At 41.1% G+C, this 11740-nt stretch overlaps 1 protein-coding gene across 2 annotated transcripts; it reads left to right on the top strand.

Moving 5' to 3' along the window:
• The first annotated feature begins 5680 nt into the window (after window positions 1–5680).
• On the top strand, window positions 5681–11444 carry LOC127295068 (ubiquitin-conjugating enzyme E2 2). 2 transcript variants are annotated; one of them, XM_051324988.1, is made up of 6 exons: window positions 5681–5914; window positions 8293–8426; window positions 8520–8545; window positions 9390–9479; window positions 10214–10302; window positions 10703–11078. In XM_051324988.1, the coding sequence occupies exons 2-6, from the start codon at window positions 8302–8304 to the stop codon at window positions 10757–10759; spliced, it is 387 nt and encodes a 128-aa protein (XP_051180948.1). In that variant the 5' UTR covers window positions 5681–5914; window positions 8293–8301; the 3' UTR covers window positions 10760–11078. The 2 variants fall into 2 exon arrangements, with proteins under 2 accessions (XP_051180948.1, XP_051180941.1); XM_051324981.1 differs by lacking the exon at window positions 10703–11078 and adding an exon at window positions 11106–11444 and having other exon boundaries at window positions 5688–5914.
• Window positions 11445–11740: the final 296 nt, after the last annotated feature.

The raw sequence follows: 11740 nt of genomic DNA on the forward strand, positions 1-11740 counted from the left end.
TTACACAAATTTGTGGTTTCATTTGTTTCATATATCAATTTTACATTTTTACATGTTGGCTAAAATTTTCCGCAGCATGGCGCGGGGTATCATCTAGTATACATAACATTGATGCTAAGCGAATTAAATTAAATGATAATTCTGCTTATATGTGGCACTGTCGTCTTGGTCATATTGGAGTGAAACGCATGAAAAAACTCCATACCGATGGATTACTTGAATCACTTGACTTCGAGTCACTTGATAGATGCGAAGCATGTCTAATAGGAAAAATGACTAAGACTCCATTCTCTGGTATTATGGAGCGAGCTACTGACTTATTGGAAATCATACATACCGATGTGTGCGGACCGATGAGTGTAGCATCGCACGATGGTTATCGTTATGTTCTAACCTTCACAGATGATCTGAGTAGATATGGGTATATCTATTTCATGAAACATAAATCCGAAACTTTTGAGAAGTTTAAGGAATTCCAAAGTGAAGTAGAAAATCAACGAAACAAGAAGATTAAATTTCTACGATCTAATCGCGGAGGTGAATATCTGAGTTATGAGTTTGGCATGCATTTAAAGAAATGCGGAATACTTTCATAATTGACACCGCCGGGAACACCTCAACGAAACGGTGTGTCCGAACGTCGTAATCGAACTCTCTTAGATATGGTTCGTTCTATGATGTCTCTTACTGATTTGCCGTTATCATTTTGGAGTTATGCATTAGAGACAGCCGCATTCACTTTAAATAGAGCACCATCAAAATCCGTTGAAACGACACCGTATGAATTATGGTTTAATAAGAAACCTAAGCTGTCGTTCCTAAAAGTTTGGGGTTGCGAAGCCTATGTAAAAAAAGTTACAACCGGACAAGCTAGAACCCAAAGCGGAGAAATGCGTCTTCATAGGATACCCTAAGGAAACTATAGGGTATACTTTCTATCACAGACCCGAAGGCAAGATCTTTGTTGCTAAGAACGGAACCTTTCTTGAGAAAGAATTTCTCACTAAAGAAGTGACTGGAAGAAAAGTAGAACTCGATGAGATTGATGAATCTTCACTCATTGATCAGAGTAGCGCGATGATCTGGAAGATGTTCCTGTGCCGCCTACACCGTCAACAGAGGAAGCTAATGATGATGATCATGAAACTTCAAACGAGATAGCTACTGAACCTCGCAGATCGACAAGGGAACGTGCCACTCCTGATTGGTATGATCCTTGTCTAAATGTCATGATTGTGGACAACAATGATGAAGACCCTGCGACGTATGAAGAAGCGATGATGAGCCCAGATTCCAACAAATGACAAGAAGCCATGAAATCCAAAATGGGATCCATGTATGATAACAAAGTATGGACTTTGGTAGACTTACCTGATAGCCGCAAGGCTGTCGAGAATAAATGGATCTTCAAGAGAAAAACAGATGCTGATGGTAATATTACTGTCTATAAAGCTCGACTTGTCGCAAAGGGTTTCCGACAAATTCAAGGTGTTGACTACGATGAGACTTTCTCACCTGTAGCGAAGCTAAAATCTGTGAGGATTTTGTTAGCAATAGCTGCATTTTTCGATTATGAGATTTGGCAGATGGATGTCAAAACGGCATTCCTTAATGGAGACATTGAGGAAGAGTTGTATATGGTACAACCCAAAGGTTTTGTCGATCCTAAAAATGCTGACAAAGTATGCAAACTTCAGCGTTCAATTTATGGACTGAAGCAAGCATCAAGAAGTTGGAACCGACGCTTTGATAAGGTGATCAAAGACTTCGGGTTTATACAGTGTCATGGAGAGGCCTGTATTTACAAGAAAGTGAGTGGGAGCTCTGTAGCATTCCTGATATTATATGTAGATGACACATTATTAATTGGGAATGATATAGAACTATTAAGCAGTGTAAAGGGTTATTTGAATAATAGTTTTTCAATGAAAGACCTTGGTGAAGCATCGTATATATTAGGCATCAAGATTTATAGAGATAGATCAAGACGTCTAATAGGGCTATCACAAAGTACATACCTGGACAAGATTCTAAAGAAGTTTAGAATGAACGAAAGTAAGAAAGGATTCTTACCTATGTTACCAGGCAAGGTCTTGAGTAAGACTCAAGGTCCGGCTACGGCAGAAGAAAGAGAAAGGATGAGTCAGATCCCCTATGCCTCGGCGATGGGCTCTATCATGTATGCCATGCTATGTACTAGACCGGATATAGCACATGCTTTAGTTTGACTAGCGAGATATCAAAGTGATCCAGGAATGGAACATCGGACAGCGGTCAAGAATATCCCGAAGTACTTGAAAAGAACTAAGGATATGTTTCTTTGTTATGGAGGTGACCAAGAGCTCGTTGTAACAAGTTACACCGATGCAAGTTGGAACACCGATCCCGATGACTCTAAGTCACGATGCAGGTACGTGTTTATATTGAATGGTGCTGCAGTAAGCTGGGCAAGCTCGAAGCAGTGCACGGTGGCAAAGTCATCAACAGAATCGGAGTATATAGCGGCTTCAGAGGCTTCATCAGAAGCGGTATGGATGAAGAGGTTCATTGTAGAGCTCGGTGTGGTTCCTAGTGCATTGGACCCATTAGTCATCTACTGTGACAACATGGGTGCCATCGCCAATGCACAAGAACCAAGGTCACACAAGAGGCTGAAGCATATCAAGCTGCGTTATCATTCGATTCGCGAGTACATCGAAGATGGAGAAGTAAAGATTTGCAAAGTACACACTGATCTGAATGTAGCAGATCCGTTGACTAAAACTCTCCCTAGGGCAAAGCATGACCAACACCAGAATGCCATGGGTGTTAGATACCTTACAATGTAATCTAGATTATTGACTCTAGTGCAAGTGGGAGACTGTTGGAGATATGCCCAAGAGGCAATAATAAAAGTGGTTATTATATATCTTTATGTTTATGATAAATGTTTATATACCATGCTATAATTGTATTAACCGAAACATTGATACATGTGTGTTATGTAAACAACAATGAGTCCCTAGTAAAGCCTCTTAACTAGCTTGTTGATTAATAGATGATTAGTTTCATAATCATGAACATTGGATGTTATTAATAACAAGGTTATATCATTATATGAATGATGTAATGGACACACCCAATTAAGCGTAGCATAAGATCACGTCATTAAGTTATTTGCTATAAGCTTTCGATACATAGTTACCTAGTCCTTATGACCATGAGATCATGTAAATCACTTATACTGAAAAGGTACTTTGATTACATCAAACGCCACTGCGTAAATGGGTGGTTATAAAGGTGGGATTAAGTATCCGGAAAGTATGAGTTGAGGCATATGGATCAACAGTGGGATTTGTCCATTCCGATGACGGATAGATATACTCTGGGCCCTCTCGGTGGAATGTCGTCTAATGTCTTGCAAGCATATGAATAAGTTCATAAGAGACCACATACCACGGTACGAGTAAAGAGTACTTGTCAGGAGACGAGGTTGAACAAGGTATAGAGTGATACCGATGATCAAACCTCGGACAAGTAAAGTATCGCGTGACAAAGGGAATTGGTATCGTATGTGAATGGTTCATTCGATCACTAAGTCATCGTTGAATATGTGGGAGCCATTATGGATCTCCAGATCCCGCTATTGGTTATTGGTCGGAGAGAGATCTCAACCATGTCTACATAGTTCGCGAACCGTAGGGTGACACACTTAAGGTTTGATGTTGTAATAGTAGAACTTGAATATGGAATGGAATTCGAAGTATTGTTCGAAGTCTCAGATGGGATCCCGGACATCACGAAGAGTTCCGGAATGGTCCGGAGAATAAGATTCATATATAGGAAGTCATATTCCAAGTTTGGAAATGATCCGGTGCATTTATGGAAGGTTCTAGAAGGTTCTAGAAAAGTCCGGAAGAAATCACTTTGGAAGGCGGAGTCCCGGAGGGACTCCACCACCATGGCCGGCCAACCCTAGAGGGTGGAGTCCCAGGTGGACTCCACCAAAGGTGGCCGGCCACCCCCTCCCAAGGAAAGGTGGGAATCCCACCTCAAGTGGGAATCCGACCTTGGGTAGGTTTCATGTCATATGGAAGGTTTTGGTTTGGGGTCTTATTCGAAAACTTGTAGACCAACTCTTGGGGTTCCACCTATATAATGAGGGGCATAGGGGAGGGGGCCGGCCACCACAAGCCACCAAGCTGGCCGCACCCATAGAGGCCGGCCACCCCCTCTCCCAAACCCTAGCCGCCCCCCTCTCTCCTCCACCTCTCCCGCACGCTTAGCGAAGCTCCGCCGGAGTTCTCCATCGCCACCGCCACCACGCCGTCGTGCTGCCGGATTCAAGGAGGAGCTACTACTTCCGCTGCCCGCTGGAACGGGGAGAAGGACGTCGTCTTCATCAACACCGAACGTGTGACCGAGTACGGAGGTGCTGCCCAATCGTGGCGCCGTGATCAAGATCTTCTACGCGCTTTTGCAAGCGGCAAGTGATCGTCTACCGCAGCAACAAGAGCCTCATCTTGTAGGCTTTGGAAATCTTCAAGGGTGAGTCTCGATGATCTCCTCGTTGCTCCCGTCTTCTAGATTGCATCTTGGCTTGGATTGCGTTCTCGCGGTAGGAAATTTTTTGTTTTCTATGCAACGAATCCCTACAAAAACACGGTGAATAAAGACCTGAGAAATCAAGAAATTTATGAGTTAGCTCCATTAAAACCATTTTATTCCAAGATTCCTCATATGGTGGTAGCTAGTTCTACCGTGGCACCACAAATTCTATAATCATGACATGTGTTTTGGAGCTACACCATCAATGAAACCGTATTACATCTAAGCAACACTTCTTAGTTTGTAGTGTTTGTGGTACTTTTAGATCAATATGGCCCATAAGGGAGGCCCTGGTCCCATTTTGATTAGTTAGAGAAAGTTCTCAAGAATTGTGCTCTGGAAGTTGTGAATGACCCTCAACCAACTCTGAATGTGCCTCCGTCTTCAGCGGTTTTTCATGCTTTCTTTGCCCGTGGGAGTTGAATAGCTAGACAGGTAGTTCTAGTCATGATGCTTCAAGGGTAGGATAGAGGCAAAAAAAAGTCTGTTGTGATTCTACTGCAACAGTTCATGCTTTTTTTGAAGACTGATCTCCATTACTTGATTACTCCCAAGATAGCTACCATATCCGCTCATCACATAACCATCTTTGGTCATCAAATATCATTATCTTCCTAGCTTTCTAAATGCTCTATTGCAATTAAGTTTTACGTCTCAAGTCTCAACCCACTCACATTGATGTTTGGTATTGTCACACATGTCATGTTGAGCATGCATTTTAAACTAGTATAAGATGATTAGATATTTGATCGTTGGAGCGGCACATCTAAAATATAGATTAATTTGTCGTTCCGGTGTTAACTTCACTTTTCCTTTGTTGACAAATTTTGCTAGAGAAAAATATACAAAAGAGCCACCTAAAAAAGATTAGATCGAATCAATATTTGTGATAATATTTTGTTTCTTACCGTGGTATGTACGAAGTTGGCAGGGTTATTTATCGAATTAACGCATAAGAAAAGATTAGTAGGATACGTGTAATAATGGTTAATAAGACTGTCTTACCTTAACTCTACCAGGTAATTTAGATGTAGCTGATGAAAAAAAGTTGTAAGCAGCAGTTGTGCTACAAAGGGGACCCAGACACAGAGGTAAGGCAAGGGCACGCGGTATTTTCTTCACTGCTGATCCATCGTCCACTCACCCTCTCCCTGTCCGCCACCAAATCCGTTCCCATCCGCCCCAACACTCCAACCCTTCTTTCGTCCCCTTTCAGTCGAGCCAACGAATCTCCCACTCCTCCGCACTATGCTATAGTCCCTGGATTCCAGACTGCCGTCGATTCCTGCGGGATCTGCCGACTGCCGGGCCGGCGGCCTGATCGGAGGTACGTTCCGCCGTCCCAGCCGTGACCCTACACGCGATAGGGTTCGGTCCCCGAGGTAGATCGACGCGAGGCTGTGGTGTGATGCGCGCGACGCGATCGCGCTCACTAGTTCGTTCCCCTTGCCGTGGTGACGTGAGCGGTTATGCCCTAGATGTAGCTAGATCGTGGGACTGATCACGCCTGGGAAATTGATCGCGCTCGCGATGGGTCTGTGAGCTTACCAAGCTTTATTGCCTGTTAGTATGATTTATTTATTTTATCAGCACATATGCCCTTGCGTTGCTACGGGTATAATTTTTTGAATCATTTTTAGGTCATTGAGAATCTCCTTACTGTAAATTAGTCTTTTCTTCACGGGAACGTGGCTACCGACAAGAATTAGGTCCTCTTACTTGTCAGGTCGCATGCTACTCAACGCTCGGCGTCATATATATCATGTTCAACAAACCAATTCGGACATCCACGTAGCTAGCAACGTGTCGCTGGAAAATTCCTTGGTGGGGACGAAAAATTTGGCATGGCACTGTCTTGTGTAGGGACGTGGCGTGCATGCTCCTGCTTACGGGGCCATCCGTGTTCGCTTCCCGTTAGGGCATCGCCAACGGTGGACTCTGAAATGGACATGCCGACATGCCATTTATCCATTTGAGAGTGGAAAATAGTTTCTTCTTGACGGGAACGTGGCTACCGACAAGAAGTAGGCCTGCTTTCTTGTTAGGTCGTGCTACTCAATGCCCGGCGTCATGTATATCATGTTCAACAAACCAGTTCGGACATCCATGTAGCTAGCCATGTGTCGCAGGAAAATTCTTTGGCGGGGATTAAAATTATTTGTCCACATCGCAAACTACTTATTCGACAATACCAATTCAAACACAAATATTTTAACTGCAAGTTATATCAACGATAATTAAATTATTAGATTTACATAGTAGAAATTTATATTCATTTATTCCGAGACCTAAATAGAGAAATATAAATATTGGAGTGCCTTTATATTCAACAACATCAAGATATCTGTATTTTAATTTAATCACCGTATGGCTAGCACCCATGAGCTGACCAGGTCGGCTCCTCTCCTGGCGGCCGCTGGCGTGACGGCATGTGGAGACTGGATAGTTCGAGGTGGTCCGATGTTGAGTCGCACTCTCCGAGGCAGCCGAGTTGCTGAGATACACAGAATCCTTTTTTTTATTACGCGAGTCCCTGGAATACGGGATCCAGAGAACTGATTGGAATCAATCTGTTCGAGTGGTATGTGCGCAGACATGTTTTTGTCCCTCTCCTAACGTTTTTTTCTGGCGCTGAGCAGACTCGATTGTGTTGTGGTGAGGAGAAAACGCTCGGAGGCCTGGCCTTTTAAGCACGGAATTATTTCCTCGCCTCGTGCCAAAATTCAAGTATCTATCGGATCGACTAATCTCTTTTCTAATCGGGATGGATGGAACTCGGCCACGACGTATAAAGGCGTCTGGTTTTCTTTAGGTAGAATCAGGAGGATGGAGCTCGGTCACGACGTACCTATTATTTGACGTAGGAAACGGACAAAACAAAGGAAATACTCCTCCCTTTATTATTAGGCACAGATTGTTGATGAGGAGAGTTTCTTTCCTTCTGTGGCTGTTGTATTATGCCAATGTCTAAGGGACTGAGGGTAGAGGTGATTAATTATTGCTGTTGTAGTTGGTGTGCTGCAATACCAGTGCAGTGCTTATTTATAGAAAACACCATTTTCATTTTCTTGCCACGCATGACACACAAGGTGCTTATGTGTAGCTTGCCTTGCGATGCACCGAAGCTCTATAGTTGCTTTTGCATTTTGACTCCACTCAGTATATAATGCAAGTATGCAACAATCAGGCACCTCCAATAATAGAAGAGATGTTTTTTTCCAAGAACACGTGAGGGAACACACGCCATCTGTGTCAGGGCAGAGCCAGCCAATTTGTTGAGCCTGGGCAAACTCAAACTAATCCAGACAAGTGGTTGCCCATAGTGCAGCCGAAGGAATTCTCATACCCTCATGTAACATAGACTAATTATTGAGGCAATCAATGCTTCTTGAAAGATCATAAGTGATCTTTTAACACTATTGTTTGCCCAAGGGTAATGATTGGTTGTGTAGACAATTAGGTTGATCGACGTCTACTATCCTTGTAATTTATTTTCATGTCATACCAATAATCTTGAACAATTGTATGAGTTGTCAAAGTATAGTTTATAACTAGGAATGTAATAGTGTTCAAATAACGATATAATTTTAGAAAATGTGATCTGAGTTCACAAACATTTGTGGATGTTGCAGTACTACTGGATTGATTCCGAAATATTTTTCCTTGCTGCTTCTTATAAGTCATGTGGTGATATATTTTCTGCAGAAAGCGAGGATGTCAACTCCTGCAAGGAAGAGACTGATGAGGGATTTCAAACGACTGATGCAGGATCCCCCCGCTGGTATAAGTGGGGCCCCTCAAGACAACAATATTATGTCGTGGAATGCTGTAATTTTTGGGTAAGATGTTAGACTTCATGACTACATACTTTTTACCTAGTTTATTTAGATAAGTTTTACTTAATTATCGTTTCCTCGTGTCTTACTTTGCAGCCCTGATGATACTCCCTGGGATGGAGGTAAGTTGGTTTGAGGCCTTTTGCTTTTGACTTTAGATGTTGTTTTCGTTGGGAGAATAATTACAGACACAAGCATGATATGGTGTCATATATCCTACTGTCTTTCCATTTTCTGAGATAGTTCTTTCTTGTAATTACATTTCCATTCTGGATGTCTCAGTTGATTTAATTATAGTAAGAGAGTATTTACTTCTTGTGCAATAAGAATGTTACCAACTTGCCATGTGAATGCATCATACCCAAACCAAACGTGGTTACGCTTCAGTTCGTTCTTGCTTTTATTATTAACCTCATAAAATTTGGTTTGGTACTGTCTATGGTGCTTCGTATCGAAGAGGCATGTATATTCTACATCATCTGCATGTTTATGTTCAACCTAGGAACACATGGTTCGTAGCAAGGCATGTATATTTTACACTTCGAGTGGTTTGATTTGGTACTATCATTTGGGATTCGTCTTGAGTTCACAGTTTGGAGACTAAACTTGGTTGAGGTCACAGCTTGAGAAGTATTTCATATTTGTAATGTAAATCACATTCTATTCTAATTGATGGATTAATTAATTCATGTTAAACTTACCTGTTAGTTGTGGTTTGTTGTTCATTCACATTATCTTGTCATTTTGAGTCATATGAGCAACCGGGCACGTGCATTGCACATTTCTTGCAATGTATACTCGAGGGGGAATATAACTGACATGTCATAAAATTATATCTAAAATTTAAATGCATGGTACCTGTCTTCATCAGTCATGTGTATTCTTTCATGCAATTTTGAGCTTTTTTGTTTAAATGAATCAGTTTTGTTTACTGTTACCATTAAACCAAAATTGTGCTTACTTCAGGTACGTTCAAGCTGACACTTCAGTTTACTGAAGATTATCCTAATAAGCCACCTACAGTGCGATTTGTTTCTCGGATGTTTCATCCTAACAGTAAGTCTTTGGTGCCTTTGTTTAATACCTGCTGTATAGGTAATGGGTATCTTCTCTTCTTTTCGTTAAGCCCAGTTCCTTTTGGTAAGTATTGGTGCATCATTCCTAAGCTAATATACATTGCTGAGGAAGCATATCAAATGATAACTGGCAAGAAAATAGGATGGGAAGTACCAGCCATTGCAATTTGACTTAATTTGAATCACCCACATTAAATACTAGAAACCACAGCCACTTACCAAAAGTCTCCAAGAATAATCCTGCCTAGCTATACCGTCTCACATCCACCTTGATATACACCATCCAAAGTCAATATAGTGGCTTAGGTTTGAGTTTTCATTATCCTACTTCTAAGGTTTTTTCCTACCTGATATAACCCATACACGTCTATAAATGTTTAATTCTGGTTCTAGATGCTGAAGCCTGGTTACAGAATATTGAAGGGTTAAGCAAATATATAGGTCAACAAATACCTGTTAGATTAATACCTTTCCTTTTTTTTCTAACATTAGGTATTAGTGATGATTACTTTACTTGAATATCAAATTATGTATAGTGAACGACAGCCTGTGGCCGTTACAGCATTTTTGAGTATACACAGTACTTACAGTTTTAGCTTTATTTTGTCGTTTATGTAACTATCTTCTCGGTGTAAGAACAATATAATGGCATTGGCATTATGTTTTCGTACTCATTCGTTTTTTTTTCATGACATATTGTTTTATTATGAGCAGTTTATGCTGATGGAAGCATATGCTTAGATATCCTCCAGAACCAGTGGAGCCCGATATATGATGTAGCAGCTATACTTACATCCATTCAGGTAGATGGCACTCTATCATTAGTTTACTATTTTTGGTGGATTCTTGTAGGACAATGCTTACTAGTTGAAGTTTTGTTGTGAAATATGCTAAGCGAAACCCACCCAACAAGGACTGTTTAATTTATCTCTTTGATATTCATGTGAACTGTTCCTTGTAGAATAACTACTTCATTTTTCTTTGTTACATGCTCTGTTCCTGTGACATACCAGATGATGTTACCCTTCTCTTTGTTAGAGGCACTGTCATGCTCACACTATATATCTACTATGATTTTTTGTGTACTATTAACTGATCCGATGTTAACTAGTTGTTAGGTCTAATATTATATATACTCTGCAGTGAAGACTTCTCAGCATATGATTTTAATCTTGATTATGGAACACTTCTAATCTTTGTCAGCTGTCTGAAGAAAGAGAACAGTTATCAGTAGAAGTGCTACTTTCTATATTTACATAATTATTGGTAGTCTTGCTGAGGTGGCTGATTGCCAACACTAAGTGGAGAGGGCGAGAGGATGCATACAAGATTTGATTAGGTCTCCTCTCTGTAGGCTCGGTGTACAATATACAGTCTTGACTCTTATTTTTTTGCGGATAGTCTTGACTCTTAAATATGACTATCGGAAAGGGGAGGATAATCCTGTGTACCAATCCTAGTCTTTGCACATCTTGCTTAGTTGTGTGGCAAGCAGACGCTGCAGATTATAAACGGCAAATGAACAAATCACTAGTCATTTTTATTGATTCAGCATATTTATTTTGTTATAATGGTGCCAGTCTGACCTAGCATTGAATATTTTCAGTCATTGCTTTGCGATCCAAACCCAAATTCACCTGCCAACTCTGAAGCTGCCCGCCTATTCAGTGAGAACAAGCGGGAATACAACCGAAAAGTTCGTGAGATTGTGGAGCAAAGCTGGACTGCGGACTAAAATCACTGCACCCAGCTGATGTTCTTGCGTACTGAACCCTTGCATTGTAATTAAAATGTTATAACATGCTTGCTGTTTACTATGTTTTTCCTTTGGAGTGCAGCATTGTTTAGATTCTTCAGCAATGAAGATTATATCCAGTCTACATATAACCAACTGTGCTGAGTTTTAAGGTTTGAATCAGATTGAGTTCAGTATGGACTTGGTTTATCTCTGTTGCTGACAACAAGTGCTAAATTAGCTGCATGAAACTGAATAGTGCTTATATGAGCATAACTTGGGCTTGCATGGAAGCTAATTTTTTGTTGCTCGAAGGAATTTCTTCCTCAATCTCACCTTTCATGACAGCAGTTTAACTATAATAGATGATACCACCAGAGACCAGACTGCTTGGTTTTTAGTATCTAGAAGCAGTTTAGATATTCGCAGGGACATCAGAGTGTTCTTCTAAAATGGTAGCCAAGGACTGTGAACTTCTTTTTTTGTGAAGTAAAGTGTGAACTGTT

Source organism: Lolium perenne, chromosome 1 (genome assembly GCF_019359855.2).
Source record: "Lolium perenne isolate Kyuss_39 chromosome 1, Kyuss_2.0, whole genome shotgun sequence".
Classification (NCBI taxonomy): Eukaryota; Viridiplantae; Streptophyta; class Magnoliopsida; order Poales; family Poaceae; genus Lolium; species Lolium perenne.

Coding starts and splice junctions, on each gene's coding strand:
- LOC127295068 (XM_051324981.1), top strand. CDS start 8,302: ATGTCAACTCCTGCAAGGAAGAGACTGATGAGGGATTTCAAACGACTG. Junction 8,427..8,519: donor TGGAATGCTGTAATTTTTGG/GTAAGATGTTAG, acceptor CTTACTTTGCAG/CCCTGATGATACTCCCTGGG. Junction 9,480..10,213: donor TCGGATGTTTCATCCTAACA/GTAAGTCTTTGG, acceptor TATTATGAGCAG/TTTATGCTGATGGAAGCATA.